This window comes from Xenopus tropicalis, chromosome 6 (assembly GCF_000004195.4).
Source record: "Xenopus tropicalis strain Nigerian chromosome 6, UCB_Xtro_10.0, whole genome shotgun sequence".
Classification (NCBI taxonomy): Eukaryota; Metazoa; Chordata; class Amphibia; order Anura; family Pipidae; genus Xenopus; species Xenopus tropicalis.
This window is the reverse complement of record NC_030682.2, coordinates 32,669,061-32,690,261: the sequence shown is the minus strand read 5'-3', so window position 1 is coordinate 32,690,261 and position 21,201 is coordinate 32,669,061. Positions and strand designations below refer to the sequence as shown.

The 21,201-nt window shown below is 37.3% G+C and overlaps 1 protein-coding gene across 1 annotated transcript in view; it reads right to left on the bottom strand.

The window, feature by feature from the left end:
- Nucleotides 1-9,253: 9,253 nt before the first annotated feature.
- The window catches only part of MGC147631 (acyl-CoA dehydrogenase (3J649)), a 61,260-nt gene continuing 49,312 nt past the window's right edge, over nt 9,254-21,201 (bottom strand). The window contains 3 exon segments of the mRNA NM_001079242.1: nt 9,254-9,749; nt 19,028-19,178; nt 19,579-19,740. Of these exon segments, the coding sequence (NP_001072710.1) occupies nt 9,656-9,749; nt 19,028-19,178; nt 19,579-19,740 (407 nt within the window). The 3' untranslated portion in view covers nt 9,254-9,655.

Here is a 21,201-nt window from a genome sequence, read left to right as displayed (position 1 = left end):
AAAATGCTTTTCAAATTAAGCATGAAACCTACATTTTTTTTTTAAACATCCATACATGTTACAAAGTATTTAAAAATCCCAGCTGCCAGTCATATATTGCCTATTACTTTCATTTTCCATTCTGCACTTCCTAAGTGTCACTGCACACCTCACATTCCCCCAGCCTCCTCATGGTCTATATTTTTTTAACCTGTGAATTGGCATCAGATCCCCCACTTCTGTTGTAATAGAAAGGTGCCCATATATTGTACGGTCCCTTGTCTGCATCTTAATACATTAACTAGTACATAGGTTCAGATATGAAAATGGGGGGCCATTGTGCACCCACTTACACCTGCCTTGGCCAAGTGGTAAGTACAAGGTTCACTTTGGATGCTGTGCTTATGGGCACAACATGGATCACAGGCAGTTGAAAGTTATGAAAGCTCTCTGCTATCCCCTACATTCTATATGCATCTATTTTTAGTGTGGTGCTTACATTAGGGAGGCAGGATTACTGTGTGAAATCTTTGACACAATGTTGAAAGTAAGTAATTGCATTGATTTTTTTGCAATCTGTAGTCCTTTTAAATAAATGAGCCCACACCAATAAAATGGATGAGCCCTGCATTATACTGTATAGCAACAATAAGACAGTAACTTAGTGAGATCCACCCCTCCCCCAGCCTAACCCCCAACAATTAGATAAGTTAAACAAAGCAATTACAAGACGAAAAAAAACAAATAATCAAGAACCTTAAACTTAACAAATCAAAGGGCCCTGATGGTTTCACCTTGATCCAATGTGACTGGATCATACCTTCTTACACCTGTCTGTTTCAGCTAACACCTAACTGAATAAGTTCAATGGAACCATTGTGATTGGATGTCTGTGACTGTACTACCATCAAGAGTTTAAATTCCGGGGAATTCCCTACCAGTCATTTGAACTGAAGAAGCCACTCGGATGAGTGGTGAAATGTTTTCAAGGAAAAAAGTCCAGTTGTTTTAGACTTAATTCTACTAGATACTGTATATCATGACCTGGATGAATGAGAATCTTCATAGACATACTCCAAGGATGAAGTTCCAAAAGGCACCATATTCAAGGGCCTCTGGTGAACTGGGAGTCCCAAACATAAAAGCCTACCATGCAGCCTCTCTACTGAAAATTTGTATGCATGCTACCCAGAGTTACAAACAATGGATTGGCCATGAAACAGGCTAGGCCCACCCTAAACAATCTGCTACCTACAACTAGACTTGTTATACAAACATGGCATACGATGGCTTCTAGACATAACTTTGGTATATTTCTCTCTCTATTGCTGCTGCTCACCACATTAACCAGATTTATTTCTATTGCATGCTGGACTGAACGAGGTTCTCAAAACCTTTGAGAGATTGGCTGAAAAATATGCCCTCCAACCTACAGACCACTATATCTATTCTCAAGTTGTACACACACCCAAATGAAAACATCTCAGAAACAAGATTATATGACTCCAGTTGTAGCTCCCAGGGGTCTCTATTCCATATGTGAAGGGACTGTCCAATAATATTGCCTTTTTGCAGGATCTTTAAAAAATTATAAACCAATTACTACAACAGCAGCTACCTACAGTAAATATCCAATACTAGCCCTCCTACAAATATACCCAATGAACTGCTCCAAAACTACCAAGAACTTATTATTTCATGTCTTGAACACAGCTTCTACATTAATTTCCAAATACTGGAAATCCCCCACTCAACCAACTTTACAAGAATGCATTACACAGATCATAATAGAGACAACATGGAACAGGTGGCAGCAGAGAAAGAAAACACTTGACCAATATCATAAAATCTGGGAAGCTGGTATCGATTTAAAGAGCTACACAGCTAGCCTCAACTATAATACCCCACATAACATTCTGTCATCACATCATGTTTTAAATATTTCTTTTTATACTTTCAAGTTGTTTTCTATTATTGTCTCCGTTCTTTATCAAAAGATAAAGGTATATCTTTGTATATCTGATACACTGTGAATTCTGTACCATCCTACTACCCATAAAAAATGAAGTTATTTTAAAAATTCCTTGATAAAATATATCCTTTTCTTGAATTTTTACAGTTGCGCTAGTTTTTTTGTAAAAAGGTGACAAATTTGTCTATCACTACACGTGCATTATAAGAAAATAAATGTGCCTCCTGTTGGATGAGGATAATAGACATCAATTACAAAGCCTACAGCTTTGTCACAGAACCAAAATGCGTGCTTTTTCTTTTTTTCAGCCAATCTCTGTGTAGCTGCGCTTAGGCTGACGCTGTGACTGTGGAGGTACACATGGAAGCAGATAGGAGCAGATCCACTTCTCTCCACCACCAGAGTCCCAAACGCAGGCAGAGAGAAAAGGAGCCCTCAGCCCAAGTAGTGGAGAACTTATTAAGAATATTAATATCAAACAATATTAATTTGATAAACAATACTCTAGTATAGAACATAAAATTCCTGTTTTGAATGAGTTGCTCCAGTACACCCAGAGGGTGATCATTCTGTATAACACAGAACACTAGTGGAGAAAACTAGAATGATTTTGCTGTAGGAAATACAGCTCTTAAGGAATCCGCTGGGAAGCAGAGTCAAGATGACAGTAGAGCATTCCCAATGAAAGTACCCATGGCCAGAACACTTTTCAGTGAACAGGGTTATGTAATGAAAGGCACTAAATTTGTCCAAAAGCAGTAACCCATAGCAACAAATCAGCAGGTAGAATTTACTGGTCCCACCTGCACGACCACAGCCCTCGCCCTCCCTGTGTGTAATTTTGTATTCTGTAAGATTGTACAGCGCTGCGTACCCTTGTGGCGCTTTATAAATAAAGTTATACATACATCTGGTGAGAAGATATGAGGAATCGTGCAGTGAAGAGTTGGAGCATTTGATCATGTGAAAGAGTAATCATATACCCATATGTAGGGGTATCATTAAATGATGAGGGAGGGAAGGAAGGTGAAGTGAGAATTAAGAAGCTTTGTTAGATAAGAACATGGATATAAAAGGAATAGAAGAATAGGACCTAAAAGTAAAGGACAGTGTTTCAATTGCCTTTCTGGAGGCAGAAAAGATTTTATTCACTTCTGATGAAAAGTGGAGGCAGCATCAAATGAGTTCTTCTATATTCTTCTGCCTAAAAGCTATGCACATCTCACTTAGACACAAGGTTGGACTTGATAGACTTGTGTCTCTTTGTAACCTTATCTACTATGTAATTATGCAATAAAAAAAATAAAAGATTTTCAATGTTTGTTCTCTAAGGGGCTGATTTACTAATCCACGAATCTGAATGAGAAAAATTCGGATTGGAAAACGAACATTTTGCGACTTTTTCGTATTTTTTCGTCGCCGTTACGACTTTCCCGTAAATTGTTGCGACTTTTTCGTAACCGGTACGACTTGCGCGAATTGTCACGACTTTTTCATAGCAATAACAAATTTCGTGAATTGTCGCGAATTTTCATTGCCATTATGCCTTTGGAGAATTGTCGCAACTTTTTCATTGCCATTATGCCTTTGGAGAATTGTCCCAACTTTTTCATTGCCATTATGTCTTTGGAGAATTGTCGCGACTTTTTCATTGCCATTATAACTTTCGTGAATTGTCGCGGCTTTTTCATAGCCATTACGACTTTCACGCATTATCGCAACTTTCGTAGTGAGAGCTCGAAAAAGTCGCAAAGTACCGATCATTACGAAAAAAACGCATTCGGACGCTTTTCGTACCTTCGTGGATTAGTAAATGTGCCCCTAAGAATGTAGTGAAAAATACAAAAGAGGAACTAGGGATGTTGTAATAAATGTAATAGTAATATAATGTAATGTAATAGTAATATAAGGTAAGTTTTATTTCCTATTTGTAGGGATTTTTACATTTAATTTGTACATTACCTTCGATTTTTAGTAGCAGTACGGCTATGGAACCTGTTATCCAAAAAGCTTTGGACCTTGATTTGATTAAAATGGAGATAGGAGACGGCCTTCATGTAATTCAGAGCTTTCTGGATAATGGGTTTCTGGATAACAGTTCCCATACCCCTATATGTATTGTATTACAATACCCATGCTAGTAGATCACAGTAACATTGTACACACGTTTCTTATTTTGTTTGGATTAGCCATTCCAATGGATTTAACGTAATTTGTTAAGGAGTACAATATCCAATTATTGGTGTTATTGGAACTCCTTTTATGAATCACTATTCTCGGCGCACCCAGTACAGTTTGCCCCAATGCTTACCAAGTTACCAGGGTACTTATGGGGAAGGGAGGATCATATAAATGTGCAAATATGCCAGGCCATCTACAGCAAAATGGCTGCAGAAGCCATTCAATTCTGTTAGTTATTACTGGTCAGTTAAATAATTTATCAAAACTGAAAATTAATTCTACACAGAACTGCTTAACAAATATAAGTGCCTTCATTTTAATGCATCTTCTTTCATAGCGGCAACTGTTTCCACCATGATAAATAGACTTGGCAAGTCAAAAGAATCTACAAAAGTTCTGATAACTATTTATCATTGAAATGGTGGGTGGGGGTAAAACCTGCATTGGCCAGTTGGCACAATATCATCCCAATCCATTGTGTATTTACCCACAATGCAGCATGTCATCCCATGAGTGATGGGGGATATCCCTGCAGTGAGCACTGTTTGTTTTTTGGTGTGCTACCACCATTAATTTGGGCATGTGGAGTGGTTTAAAAAGGGAGTGGTCAAAATGGCTTCCATTATTGGCCCTCCATTACATTGGTCCCCGGTAAAAATCAGACCCCCGGTATCACAGAAGTTGGATAGCAGTGATGTATAGAATGTTAACCCTTATTACAACTGATCTTTCAAGTCTTACTACCAGGATCTCTAATGTTAAATAAATGTGGTTTTCCTTCTTTAAAAAATAAATAAATAATAAAACATCTCTCTAATCCTGTAACCAATATCATGAGAAAATGACTTTCAGTTTTAACTAGACAACAGGGGGCAGCAGAGATTGCAAAGCGAGCCCTCTGGAATGTAACTTTCACATGGCATTTCAGCTAATAGCAGTCCTGCTAATAATAAACCCATCAGCCAGTCAGCAGCAGCAGTAGCAGAGGAAGGCAGAGTTCTGCTGTGCAGGGGTTACACAAGATTACACAGGTTTTACATCAGTGAATAATCTGCCAGGTTTATAGCACAACATGCTGTACATCACAGAGTAATCCATTAAGGTTTAGAGAACAACATATCTTATTCTTAGCTGCTGGGAAAAGCCATGTACGAGAGCTGCCAGCTGAGTGCCCCATGCCAGCTCTACACACCCTGAATAAAATCATCACTCTCTATATGTTTTGCCTTCTAACCAATAAATTAAATACCGGAATGTGTACTGTATTTTTGCTATGTAGACACAACTCATTACCCGTTGATCAATAAATCAAGTCATGTAGAAAGCCCTGCTGTGAATAAACAAAAGCAAATACCTGCTTAAAGTTGTCCTGCCTGTTAGCGACACATTTATCAAAAGTTTAGAGCTTAATGCCTAAAAATTCACGTTCTGTTTATTACTATGGGAATTTAGACGAGTATTTATCAATTGGAGAGTTCTAACTTTTACCCATTTAGAGTTTTTAGGTATTAAGCTCTAAACTCATATGTTGATAAATCTGCCCCATTCTGTCGCTTTCTATAAAAAAGGTCACTTTTCATAGAAAGAGACTTCTTTCTGACATTTGAATTTCTGACACTTCTGACATTTGAATGAGATATATGAATAACTCTACATTCTGCAATTATCTGCCTTACTAGCTATCTGGCTGCATGGCTGAGCACATATATTAGGTTGGTGCCTTATAAAATCCCTTTATACAGAGAAATATAAGTGTGTAATCCCACTGTGTTCAGGTTCACCAATAGCTGGGAAATGCTGATTTTCCTGATGTATTTAGTTGATAGAGAAATATTGCATTTAATGAAGTATAAATAATTGTGGAACGAGACAAGGGGAAAGATTCTGGGAGATCATTTTTACCACAGCCCCCCCTTAGACACACATGCTGTTGTTTGCTCAGTACATTTATGTGATTTCAAGAAATAAATTCATTGTTACAGATAAATTCATCTTTAGCTGTAGGAAATAAATGCTACACTTTATGTTTTGGGGTTCTATACCAGCCCAATTCACTGATTCTCTGTACATGTGATGGTGGAAAGCCCTTCACATTAATTCGGTTTCATGTGAAGTTGCCAGCAGGAGGAAATTTCGCGCAACTTCGGAAACCAAAACAATGTGAAGGTCTTTTCACTGTCGACTTCTATTGTTGCTGGTGGAAACCCTTTTTGGAACAGTTACTTGACCGCGATAGCAGTGATATAGCAGCGATGGCTTGGTTAGTAGGTGTTGTGTCTCCATCTTTCTATATTTCCCAGCTATCCAGTGTAGAACTCCAACCCATTCAGCAGACTATTTCAGCAAATTTAAAAAAACAAAACAAAGAAAACATTTGGCAATAATAAAGTGAAGAGTGAAGCAGAGCATTTGTGTGCCTTATTAATACAAATGACTCTATTCACAAAATGACCTGTCACCCAGACATAAAAAGCTTTATAATAAAGGTCTGTTTCAAATTAATCATGGACCAGAAATTCAATTTTTTATTAACACGTCCAAATCCCAGCTGTCAATCATATATTGCCTGCTCCACATCTATGCCTTAGGCATAGAGGAGAGGTAGACAATAAGTTTAACTTTCCATTCAGCACCTAGATGTCACTGCAATTCTCCCATTTTCCCTTCCTCACCATCTAATTGCATAACCAGTGCATGGGCATCTGTTGCTCCATCCTATCACATAAACAAGATTTTGTCATGATGCAAAGCTTGCCTTACTAACAGTGTCCACAAAATGGTGCTTACTGTTATTGTCTTAATTCTAAGACTGAAGGAAACACGATTTTATTACTTATATATTGTAAGTGAAGTTTATTTTGCTCAACTAACATGATAGAAATACATTTGGAATTATTTCTTTGGGTGACAGATTCCTTTTAAATGCTCATTGCGATGAACAGAATGTTGATAACTCATGACATCCAGGGGCCCATTCATTAATTAATTCAGGAAACCCTTAGCATCAATTGTGGCAAAAAATAATCAGTAGCCAGTTACCAGTTTCTTTTTTCAGCTCACCCAGCTAAGGAAACTCTCCTGGACTTAAACTCAATCAAATTAGGGGGCCAAAATCTAAAACACAGGCTAAGTCACGGGCCAAATTTTTTATTAATATACTTAGTAAGATACTAAGGGGTATATTTATCACAATGTGTAAAAAGTGGAGTAAGACATTACTGGTGATGTTGCTAATAGCAGCCAATAGATGCTTTGCTACTGTTGAAATCTGATTACTGATTGGTTGCCTTGGGCAACATTACTGGTAATGCTTCACTCCACTTTTTACACAGCATGATAAATATACCCCTTAGTCTTAGTTACTATGTGAGGAAAATGGAAATTGATCAGGCTGGATGGTCACACACTCCCCAAGGGCCACATAAAACAGCCAGGTGGGCCAGATTTGGCCCCCGGGCCTTGTGTTTGACATATATGACTTAGACTAAGGCCCAAGCATATGCACACCCTTCTCAAGTTCTGCACATATGCATAAAATATCCATCACTCCTTTACTTTACAGTGGTGCAAGAATAATAACGTTCAGGCTGGAATATGTTTGCATTTGCAGAACTGACATGAAGGGAAACTGAACACCACAAGCTTTACAGTGCAAAGGATTTTATTCAACCTTGTTTATTGACAAGTATTTTTTAATATAAAAAATATAGCAACTGGGAAGGGGCTAAGGTGGACTACAGTTTGGAGTAGTTAAGGATTTGGGGCTTTCCTTGTCCTTTAATTCAAGCAATACATCTACCAATAGTAACCTATCAGCAGTTACTTTTTGGCAATCTACACCATCAGCAGCTCGGAATTTTCTAAATTAACACCCAATGGCATCATGGTTTTATTTAGTATTGCTCACGAGTGAGTGACTCAGAGAACTACAGAAATCTATGTTTTCTCTGTTAAAGCTTTTCAGAAGCCGATGATTAAAATAAAAGATTTAGAGATGTTAAATCAGAAACCGCAATAGAATCTGCCGTCAGGTTGCTTCCAGTGAACTTTAATGTTTAACTCAGTAGGGTTTAATTTGAATGGGAATGGCATTTTGATCAATGACTGCCCGTGGGGTTATAGTGAATGAAGACATTTGCTGAATGTGTGGTAAAAAGAGACTAGTGTTACATTAATCCAGCATTGTAAAGACAAGGCAGTAGTGCTTTGCCTATTACTGAAATCATTACCTTTATAACTTTGCTAAAACTCTATCTAATAGAAGACTAGGAGGCAAATTTATTATATTGTGTAAGCCAAATCACAGGTGATGTTGCCCATAGCAACCCATTAGCAAGAGGGGCAGTGCTTTCGTCTGTGAATCCTATGCTCCTTATCCTACTGCCTTATTTTGATACCATCATTCCAGATATGTCAAAAATATAAGAAGTCCCTATACTGTATGTTTTTGGATTAAATAAATCTACTATGCCACATTTCAACCGTCACATTATTCTTCTAGATTTTCATACTATTGCTAACTGGCCCAAGCCTGGGCTGTCAATCTGTAGATTTTAGCAACTGCCAGAGGGGCTGCTTTAAGATGCCACAGGCAGTCACTATTTAATGGGCTTAAGGTGGTGCTGTTTGGGTCTTTATGTACTTGAAAGGCCTGGGCCTAGTATAAATCCTAGTTCAGGCCTGAACTGATGCTATGGCAGGTAAGGGTACTCCAATAATGGAATCAGCACATGCTGTGCCAAAAAGGAGTCCCACTGTCTTCCAAAGATCCCATATTCTGTTAAATTATTTTGATTCCATCTTTATAGATACGGTAAGAATTTTGGTAATTTTTATTATAAAAGAGTTTAATATTCTAATACATAACAATATACTTCATTTAAGTTAGGCTCATTTAGTGAGGTTGGCCAATAAGCAGGTCTTTATCTGATTTGGCCACTAAAATGCTGGACGCAATGATTTAATTGTTTGGCATCCAGGCCAACAAGTGCATGATTAAAAGTTGCCTAGGAGGACTTTTGCAGATGCACTGGTGTAAATTGGAATTTTCAAACCTCAGAGATATTAGGGGGGCCCAATGTCACTCAGTGTTGCTAAATGAGGACTTCAGAGAACTTTGGCTTATGAATTATTATTTATTTACCAGGGTTTTAGTGACACAGTTTCACAAGCATAAAAAAATATATTTTTGTATTTCTTTAGGATTTTGGGTTTGATTGGAAATGTACCGCTTATACACAAGCATTTTGCTCTTTCATGTTTTTTTTCTGGCTAATACATTAAAATAACAGTGTCTAAGTTATAGATATGTATAAGTTAAATTAATTAAATCAACACAAAAAAACCCTAAAAATAAATCAGGATTTGTCACGTGGTTTCATGTTGCCCCAATCTGTTTTCTTGTCTAACAAAACAAATGCTTGTGATACTAAGGCCCTGGTGTAAGCGATTTTACATTTACCATATTGATCCAAGAACCTTTCATTTTCTGAGATCAAGATGATTTTACAGTATGGTAAAGATTCACTTTTTACTTGGAAGGGTTCCCATGAATTTGCATATGATTGACAGCATAACTTCGTCCGCTCCTGCTCCTATTGACAGCAGCCTCGAGTCTCTGTACAAAGAAAAGAAAAATGGTTATAAAAACATCTATCATTAAACATCTTTTGTTCTGCGGCTACAAACAGGATTTTCTCTCTAGAACTGTGTATGCAGAATGTTTGTATTTCCCTGCTTTAACCGAACCCTCTAACTGTAGAGAAATAGTAAGGCACAAAGATATAAGGCCAGTAACACTGAATAAAATGATTAGAAGATTAGAATAAACATACAAGCAGTCATGATGTTGGGGCAAACCGTTAACTTGCTAAGGGGAATATCCCCCATGTTTTTAAAGGGCTGCATAGAAACCAGATTCACTATTTATAGTTAATGTAAAGTCAATGTTTGTGCATTTAATAGGCAGAATGAGTATTCACAGGTTTGATAATAGCCATAATTGGAAATATTATTTATAGTCTTGATTTTTTTCTTGATTTTAAGGCTAAATTGCATGAACATTTAACGCATCACAGCAGAAGAGAAAAAAATATTTATATACATATATATATAACTTACATATACAGGTATGGAACCCATTATCCAGAAAGCTCAGAATTACAGAAAGCCTGTCTCCCATGGACTCCATTTTAATCAAATGGCTCCGAATTTTAAAACTGATTTGCTTTTTCTCTGTAGTAATAAAACAGTACCTTGTAATTGATCCCAACTAAGATATAAATAATCCTTATTTGATGCAAAATCATCCTATTAAGTTTAATCAATGTTTTATTGAATTTTTAGAAGACTTAAGGTGTGGAGATCCAAATTACGGAAAGACCCCTTATCCGGAATAGCCTTAGTCCCGAGCATTCTGATTAATGGGTCCTATACCTGTATATGTATATTTATATAATCAAATTGGCACACTCTTTTAAAAAATTTTATGCCTTTATTTCAAGCACATTGCACAAAAAATCAGACGTTTTAGTCCTTATTAGGACTTTTCTCAAGGATATATATATATTTTTTTTTATCACACTTTGTTCTAGAAGATAGCTCACCTTTGCATTAACTTTTATATGTGGTATAGAATGTTTTTTTTTTTTTTTTTCAATAGTTCTTTTTTTATAATTCTTTAATTATTCACCTTCTACTTGTGTGTTTTTTTAGCTTTTAAGTAAGGGTTGAGCCCAGAAGCCAAAAATCTAGCTCTGCAAGGCTATTTTTATAACACAATATATTTTACAGTAAAAACAGTACATAGGAATTATTATCTCCTGCGCTTGGTACCTGGGTTCTTCCAGATAAAATGTATTTCTAATATGTAGCACCATGAAATGATACCCCCTTTTTTACCCCAGCTAATATGTCATGTTTAAACTGCCCCACAAAAAATAATTATATATACTGTCTTTTCTAAATAACACTTTATGGCATATGATATTCATTCTGTATTATGGGTTTCTGCATACGCTTGGCACACATTCACTGCAAAAAAAAATAATGGTGGGTCAGGGAAAACATTTAGACATGTAAATACTTATCGTGGGCTGTACAGGGTGAGCCATTTATATGGATACACCTTAATATAATGGGAATCCATTCCCATTATATTAAGGTGTATGCATATAAATGGCCCACCCTGTATATCTGAATATGTGTAACACCTAAGTCATGTCCATTCTGGACCTTGCACAACACTCACAAACTCACAAGCCTGCTGTGCCCTCTTTGCTCTGTGAATCAGCCCTTTTGTAACCAGTAAAATGGTACAAAAAAAGATGAAATCTTTAGATGAAAAAAATAGAAACAAATCTAGTTTTTATAAAAACCCAGGGGCACATTTACTAAGCTATTTGGGATAAAGTTAGAATTTTTTTTTCTTTTCACCAGTAAAGGTTTTTGGAAATATGCCCCAAAAAGTTTGCATTTTTCGAAAAGAATCCCATAATCCGTCATTTATTTATGTTTGGTTAACTTCTTTTGGCAAAAAAAAATCGTCAGATTTGATCTGTCGAGTCATGTGGAGGCTTAGAATAGTCGAGGAGTAGAATACTCAGTGACAGCCTGTCCTTGACACATTTTCAAGGGGAAGTTAATAACCTTACTGTCTTCTAATTTACCCAGTTTCAAGGGGAAGTAGATCACAAGTTGTCTAATTCCAGGCAGTGTCATTCTGTGGCTACTACAGCAAATAAAGTGCTGTCTTGTATAAAAAAGGGCATTGACTCAAGGGATGAGAACATATTTTTGCCGCTTTATAGGTCCCTGGTAAGGCCTCACCTTGAGTATGCAGTGCAGTTTTGGGCTCCAGTCCTTAAGAAGGATATTAATGAGCTGGAGAGAGTGCAGAGACGTGCAACTAAACTGGTAAAGGGGATGGAAGATTTAAGCTATGAGGTTAGACTGTCGAGGTTGGGGTTGTTTTCTCTGGAAAAGAGGCGCTTGCGAGGGGACATGATTACTCTGTACAAGTACATTAGAGGGGATTATAGGCAGTTGGGGGATGTTCTTTTTTCCCATAAAAACAATCAGCGCACCAGAGGTCACCCCTATAGATTAGAGGAACAGAGCTTCCATTTGAAGCAGCGTAGGTGGTTTTTCACGGTGAGGGCAGTGAGGCTGTGGAATGCCCTTCCTAGTGATGTGGTAATGGCAGACTCTGTTAATGCCTTTAAGAGGGGCCTGGATGAGTTTTTGAAGAAGCAGAATATCCAAGGCTATTGTGATACTAATATCTACAGTTAGTATTACTGGTTGTATATATATAGTTTATGTATGTGAGTGTATAGATTGGTTAGTATAGGTTGTGTGCTGGGTTTACTCGGATGGGTTGAACTTGATGGACAATGGTCTTTTTTCAACCCTATGTAACTATGTAACTATGTAACTATGTAATCCCGTCATTGTTTTCTATTTCACCCAGTTTCAAGTGAAACGTAAACACATTATTGTTTTTTAAGAATGAGCGCAAATGCTCCTAAAATGGCTGCTGGAGCAATTCCTGTTTTGGAAAAATAAAGAGGATTCATGGAATCCATTTAAACACAAATTTTTCAAGTTTAATCAATACTTTTCCAACGTAAACTCAAATTTTTCGTAGGACTGATAACAGCATTGTTGTGACATTTTATAAATACAACAATGATCAAGTTTAATCCGAATTTATACTATGTCGAGTTTATACGACTTTGAAGGCCAGAAAAAAACATGATCATGTGCATGATCAGAAACATAAATGCAATTAAGGAAGAAAGAAAGAAGATCAAAACTTTTGATATATAGGTATAAGACCTGTTATCCAGAATGCTCAGGACCAATGGTATTCTAGATAAGGGGTCTTTCCGTAATTTGGATCTCCATACCTTAAGTTACATAGTTACATAGTTACATAGGGTTGAAAAAAGACCTGTGTCCATCAAGTTCAACCCATCCAAGTAAACCCAGCACACCTAACCCACACCTACCAATCTATACACTCACATACATAAACTATAAATACAACCACTAGTACTAACTGTAGATATTAGTATCACAATAGCCTTGGATATTCTGATTGATCAAGAACTCATCCAGGCCCCTCTTAAGTCTACTAAAAGATCAATAAAACATTAATTAAACCCAATAGGATTGTTTTGAATCCAATAAGGATTATTTATATCTTAGTTTGGATCAATTACAAGTTACTGTTTTATTACTACAAAGAAAAATGAAATCAGTTTTAAAATTCTGAATTATTTGATTAAAATGGGGAGACGGGCTTCCAGTAATTTGGAGCTTACTGGATAACGGGTTTCCGGATAAGGGATCCCATACCTGTATTTTAATGGTTAATTAAAGGTTACGTTTTGATTTGGTCCTAGTCTACGAATTGATACAGCTGTGGGTGGTACAGTGTTTTGATCTTCTTTCTCCCTTAACTGCATTTAGTAAATCAGCCCCTGGGTATCCACAAGCTTGATATTAAGTGACAATACACAAAGTTATATTATTACTCATGATAGCATCAAAAGCAAAGATGTGCAATGATGAACCAGTGACTGTGGTGTTTAGAATAAGCTCTATAAAGGGATATTAGGTACTACATGCAATAATACATTATCAGTACAGTGATTAAACACCCAGATCATGCTTACTGAATCTGACTCATTTAAATATATTTATACTCTTCTAAATGACATATAATGTGTTTAGAAATGGTGACTGTGGCCTAGGCAAGCAGGACTAAACAAAAACGGTAGAATAGAATGGAGGCAAAATATAACAAATGATAGGCCTGGTTGTGCACACAAACAACCAAGGGCACGCATACATGTTGGGTCACATCAGCCAATTAATGGAGAAAGTTCTGCCTTTTACTCCCACACTTCTCCCTGTTACAGTTAGAGCTGCATTATTTCCTGTCAGCTGATCTCTGAGGGAGCACCCAGCCCATCACTAAGTGGTGGCTCAAGGGTACAGATGTAAAAAGGAAATATTTTTTTTGAAACCATAAGCAAGGAAAGGAAGTGCTTCTATGTTTTTGCTTTCTCTCCACTTGTGAAGCTTGCATGGTTCTAAAAATAAAGTTATCCCTTAATGGTAAATTAAATTCTCCCCTTCACTTTTCTAAATTTAACCCCATGACATTGGTGCCCTCTCGAGCTGTATTAAATAGATGCCAACCAAAACCTGGTGCTTATAGTAACACTTTCAGTTTTATGTGTAGGGAAGTATCTGAGACAGTTTAAGTGTCGGTAAATCGAAGGTTTTTTTTCAACCCTGTGAATCACCGAGATTCATTCACTATTGCTGGATAAGGAACAGTAAATGTCTTACTCAATATGAAGCTGTAAAAGAATAAATAATCTCTGACAATGGCAGCCAACACTGCAACAGAGAAAACCAATTGCTGTTTGGTTACTCAGCACAAGGAAAAGGTGCCATTTGTCTAAAAGCACATAGTTTCTTGTCGATACACAGCTATAGGACAATACAATTACTTGTAATGAGATAAGTGTGACTGACCAGATACAGGTATATCGGATCACACTGCAGTCAATAAAATTTTTACATTGATTATTAAGACTGCAGTAAGTTAATTAAGGATATACGTCAACTGTCTGCTAAGGAAGGGGGGGGGGGGGGCGAAGCCCCCTATTCTTGTTTAAGGACTTTTTGTATTTATGGGAGTAAAGTCCTCCCTTGTAAGGCTAGGCACCATTAATACAAAACATCTCAAGGAGAGTGCTGCCGTAAACTTGTATTTTATAGCTAATTTTAGGAAACAAGATATGGGTGAACAGGTTTGTTTTTAAGGTACTGGTGCACCCAGGGCATCCTCCCTTATGTAGTGTTAGTCTCCTTTATGTAGTGCTAAGGAACTATTAAAGGGATTCTGTCATGGTTTTTATTGTGTAATTTTTATTTCTGCCATTTAAACTTTTATTCTTAAACCAAAATTGTATATATTTTAGCTGTAATATTGGTGTGTAGGCTCCATCTCAGTGCATTGTACCTGAGGCTGAGCTTTCAGAAGGAGCCAGCGCTACACATTAGATTTGCTTGAGGAGTCATGAGCCGGATTTGGATTTTGTGCTACTGAGTGCTGTTCTGATATTTACCACTTTTAGCAATACTGGTATCAGGGAGCTGCTATCTTTCTACCTTCCCACTGTTCTGCCGATCGGCTTCTGTGGGGGAGGGGGGGGTTAATATCACTCCAACTTGCAGCTCAGCAAGTTTACTCTGAAACTTATCAGAGCACAGGTCACATGGCTGTGGCACCCTGGCATGTGAAATTTCAAAATTAAATATATAAAAAAAAATATTTTAATTTCAATGCAGGTTTCAGTTGGAGAAGCTCTATAAACCAATGTGTTTTGAAAAAAAAAACATGTTTTCCCATGACAGTTCAGAAATTGCAGTAATATGTCAAGGAAGTAAACACCCACACACTATGGCTTATAACACATGTACTACTTTACTAAACTAAATTGCTGCAAACAATCCTTAAAAATACAACACTGTACTTTACTGAATAAAACAGTTATAACACTTAGTACTTAGCTTTGTTTAGGTGGTGAAGTTCAACATAGGCTTCCTGAAGAGCTGCAGTCTTTACATTGGGCCTTTGGTCAAAATTGCCAACTTCAATGGGATATTATTTGTCTGGGCACATTCAAAGTCGTAGGTGAGACTACAGCTATTCAAAAAACCTCTGTTGTACTTCACCACCTAAATGAAGTATTACGTATTCTAATTAATTTTATTCAGTGTAGTACTGTAGCACTGTGTATTGTTAAGGGTTGTTTGTCAGCAGCCATTTTGTTTAGTAAAGTGGTACCTGTGTTATAAACCATAGTGTGTGGGTGTTTACTTCCTTGACATATTACTGAAGTTTCTGAACTTAACGGTTCCATAGCACCCCACCTTATAAAATGTAATTAAAGATCAAAAAATAGCTAAAAATGATAGATACAGATGAAAAGTGGATGGGACAGTTGAACTGATATCACTTGCACTATTTAGGCACTGTACAAACTGTTCTGATAAACAAAAGAAATTGTAAATATTGTAAATATTCAGTGATAACCTGACCTGTGTTCTATAAGAGAAATTGATTAATATATTTACTGGCATCAGGTCTTTCCTGAACATTAGAATACTAATATCCCAAAAATAGTAATGTTCCATCCCACATAAAGGTAAATAAGAAAGGAACTACAGAATGTGCTTATTCAGTGTAAAAACCTTGTATTATTAGCTCATTTGGAATGTTGCAATGACAAAGACTAACAACCTGAATGAGCCGAAACTGACTGTATTCTACAGAAAATCCTCTATTGCTTAAAAGCAGCAGTTTCCGGTACTCCTATTACTGGTGTATCACACGGAAAAGCTGAGGTGTCACTTTTTCCAGATCAGAATTTGGGGGAAATGTTAAAATGTTCTTTTCACTCTCTACGCAGAGGGGTTATGTAATCTCCAGCTAGCAAGTGTCAGGCACTGACTGTGGCACGGTATTTACAGCAGGATTCCCACAAAAAAAGAATTCTTCTAAAACAACCGTACAGATAAGGTTCAGTCATTACTAGAAAGAATTGCATTTTCTAATTCTTGGCTGTACAATTAGTAATAAATAGATAAAGAATGAGTCAAGGAAAGATGTAAATTCTACATACCTTGCATTTGTCCTAAAAATAATTTTTATGAAAAAGAAATTTATATTAAACTAAATTGCTCAATTGGTCTGTTCAATTGGTATTTTTTTTTATTTCTTATAGTTTTTAAATGATTTACCTTCTTCTGACTCTTTCAGTCTTTGGGGTCACTGACCCAGTTAGCCCATAAACTATTGTTTTGTGAGGCTTCAGTTTTATTGTTATTGTCATTTTTTTTTTTATTACTCATTTTTTTCCAGGACCTTTAAATTATTTGCCTTCTTCTGACTCTTTCAATCTTTCATATGGGGCTCACTGACCCAGTTAGCCCATAAACTATTCTTTTATTGTAATTTGTAATTTATTTCTTTTATTATTACTCATTTTTTCATTCTGGTCCTTTCCTTTTAATATTCCAGTGTCTCATTCATACCACTGCCTGGTGCTAAGGCGCTTTGGACTGTAGCAACTCGATAGCTGCTTAATTTCCAAACTGGAGAGTTGCTAAACAAAAAGCTAAATCATTTTTAAAATTACAAATAATAAGAAATGAAGATCAAATGCAATTTGTCTCAGAATATCACTCTCTACATCAGACTAAAAGTTAATTCAGTGGCAGGAGCGGTGAGAGGGTGAACAAGTGAGTCATTCTAAATATAATTCAAAATCTTGGGCTATAATTTACCAATGAAACAGTCTGGTGCACAATCCTTATACTCTGTTTAGCTCCAAATCATAAATATAATGTGAAACAGATGGCACACAAAGTAAGCAAATGTGCTTGTGAATCTTACATTTTTTTGAGATCTCCAGAGACAAAGTTTCGAGGGATACTCCCCCTGGAGAGGACTTGAGAAAGCACATTTGCTTACTGAGTGTGCCATCTGTTACGTATTATATTTATGATTTGAACAAGTTAGTTAATTAATTCACTTACTTGTGATCACTAAAATATATCATTTATAATATTTTTGTAGTCAAAATTATTTCTTTTTACCAGTACCAGTTCACATCAGCCAAAGGACCTATTTATTTTAGGAATGACCTGCCAGGTTTGGTTACACCTTTCAAACCTCCTCTCTTGTAAAATGTTAGCCCACCACAATGTATGCTTAAAGGAAAAAGAAAGGTAAAGTCACTTGGGGGTGCCAAAATGTTAGGCACCCCCAAGTGACTTTAACCGCTTACCTTTTACCCCGGGCTGGTGCCGCTGTCAGGAGAAAACAGCACCAGCCCGGGGTAGCTGCCGGCGCTTCCTCCTTCCGGCTCCGCTGCGCGCGCATGCGCAGTAGAGTGAAAAGCCGAACTTAAACATTTAAGTCGGCTTTTTCGCTCTACTGTGCATGCCCGGCCACCGGCAGTTTAGGAAGTGGAAGGCGGAAGGAGGAAGTGCTGCGCTCCAGGTACCCCGGGCTGGTGCTATTTTCTCCGAACAGGGGCACCAGCCCGGGGTACAAGGTAAGCGGTTAAAGTCACTTGGGGGTGCTTAACATTTTGGCACCCCCAAGTGACTTTGCCTTTCCTTCCCCTTTAACATGTTACTATTCCCTGTGTGCTGATCTCTTTCTATCTACCAGAAATGATAAGGAAACTGGCAAGAAGTATTTATTAATATTAAACTGCAGGAATGGCTCCAAAAAGAAGGCTAAGTAGATGTAGCCTAATACAAGCAAGGTGATTCCAGGATCCACTGAAATGGGGGCAACAGACAATAGTAGGGGCTTCAAAAGAGGGGAGCAGAAAGGGAAAGAGAATAATAGTACTATGTAGAAGAAAAAGAAGCTGAACAGAAAGCGGAGAGGGGTGGAAGAGAAAGAGCAGAATAGAAAGTGAGGATCAGAGTTTTATCAGTATAATCCTGCCCACCAATATCTTTCTTCTTCTTAGAGGTTTAGGTCTAGCTATCAACAAGTTTTCCACAAAGTCAGTACTGTAAATATCAGTTGGGATTGAAACTTTAATGCCTTATACTTATGCACAACTTCTACACGCAGGTAGATTTGCCTTGGGTGCCCAAATGCATAAAATTTGGATTCAGCTGAATATAGAATCTTCCACAAAAGATGTTTCCAAACACTGAAGCAAATCCAAAACCTGGCAAGCATATGCGGTAAATCCTGGATTCAGAACATCCTTAATTTTGGTTGGCAGCTGGATATTATATTTGTTATGCATTCATGAAAATTATGCTATCAAAGGGGTCACTTACCGATAAAACCGACTAACAAGAACTTCATCAGTGAAGCCCATTCCTCCCCAGAACTGAAGACAGCTGTCACTCAGTTCCCGCGCAAGGCGCCCAGCTTTTAATTTAGCCATGGAAGCAAGTTTGGTGACATCATTGCCTTCCACATACATTGCTATATGGAAAGAAAGTTTCAGATTAATAAAAACATGTATAATGTTTTATCATTACAATTGGGCCCTGGCTAGTTCCCCATTCCCTTCCCTTCTCATGCTACCTTTAACCATTTGCTTTTGGGGGTTTAAATATTGAGCACCATGAAGAATTCTACTGAGCAGCCATGTACTCAAAGGCCTGTTTACTGGTGGTAGATCATCTGAGAGTAGTCCATGAACAGATTAATGATTAATACATATCTTGAAGGCCACTATACCTTGATCTTTTCCTTATGCATTGTTATGCACATTTTAACAGCTTAATGTATATTCACTTTTAGAAATAAATACATATAAATACAATACACTGAGGGACATATATATTATGCTGTGTAAAAAGTGGGAAAAACAAAAACTCACCAACAGAACGATACAGCAGTGAGCGAAGAAGCTCAACTTCAGTTGCCAATTCTGCTAAGCGAAAGTGTACAACCTGGTTATGCAGCACGGGCTGGTTAAAGACTTTCCTCTGACTCGTATAGTCAATGGTTTCTTGTAAGATGTTCCCCATTGGCGTCAGCACTGCAACCAAAAATGAAAATATATATATTTATTTTTTGTACAATTAAAGTTTGTAAGTGTTTATCCAGTACCTGCAAATAAAATGTCCTGTTTTATATGAGGACATTCAGTAGTTCTTTAGAGAGCCATAAATGGCATTTGACCCTGTATAAGAACTGTTACCCGCCATGAAACCATGTGCCCTGCAGCCCAAATGTAGCTTGAATGCTACTGGTCCCTAAATTTCTCAAGTAATGAGAATGAACCACTATTTGCAATCATTTTACATTTATATGATACACTTTTCTTTCATCGCATTTGTATGTCAGTATGACAGATGACTGGCAAGCAAAAATATTGCTTCTTAATTTAATCTTTTTTTCATTTAGGTCTGAGTGGGTTCCACAAAAATCAACAAACACAAAAATGTATAAATGCAGCTTTCTCTTATATGGCAATTCATTCAGCACCGTAGCAGCAGTGACATACTGTATATGGAAACATTCATGCGTTTATTAGACTGCAATACTGTATATACAGGTACATGCATTTTCTACCATCACATTAACAAGGAGGCCTCTGTGCTCTTCCTAAGTACAGGTATAGGACCCGTTATCCAACTTCTTTGGGACCAAGGGTATTACGGATAAGGGGTCTATCCATAATTTGGATCACCTTAAGTCTACTAAAAAAAATAAATAAAACATTAATGAAACCCAACATGATTGTTTTGCATTCAATAGGGATTACTGTATATACTCGAGTATAAGCCTAGTTTTTCAGCACCCAAAATGTGCTGAAAAAGTCACCCTTGGCTTATACTCGAGTCGGGTGCCATGGGTCCCTCTAGACTAGCAGCCTCTCTCCTTTGTGTGCAAATTAGGCCACCCGCAACCAGACCCTCCAGTGCCCTGGCCTAGGCTCCCACTAGCAATACTTATTTCCCCTTACGTCCCTCCAGGACTGGGTCTGCTGCCAGTTTGCCAATGTGCAATGAGCGTGGGGTAGTACTCATATTGTTTTTGTTGACCCTCTTCTCCACTTACAGAGCTAGTTTACTGTTTTTCTTTGAAATAAATATTGAAAAACATATACCCCACTGATGCCTCAATTAATGTAATTTTATTGGTATTTGTTTGATTATTAAAACTTAGCAGTAGCTGCTGCATTTCCCACCCTAGGCTTATACTCGAGTCAATAAGTTTTTCCAGTTTTCTTAGGTAAAATTAGGTACCTCGGCTTATATTCGGATCGGCTTATACTCGAGTATATACGGTATTTATATCTTAGTTGGGATCAATTACAAGGTACTGTTTTATTACTAGAGAGAAAAAGAAAATCAGTTTTAAAATTCTGAATTAGTTGTTTAAAATGGAGTCTATGGAAGACGGGCTTTCCGTAATTCAGAGCTTTCTGCATAAGGGATCCCATACCCGTACAACATTTCGAGCCTACGTCTTTAATTAAGTTTTAGTTGTGCAA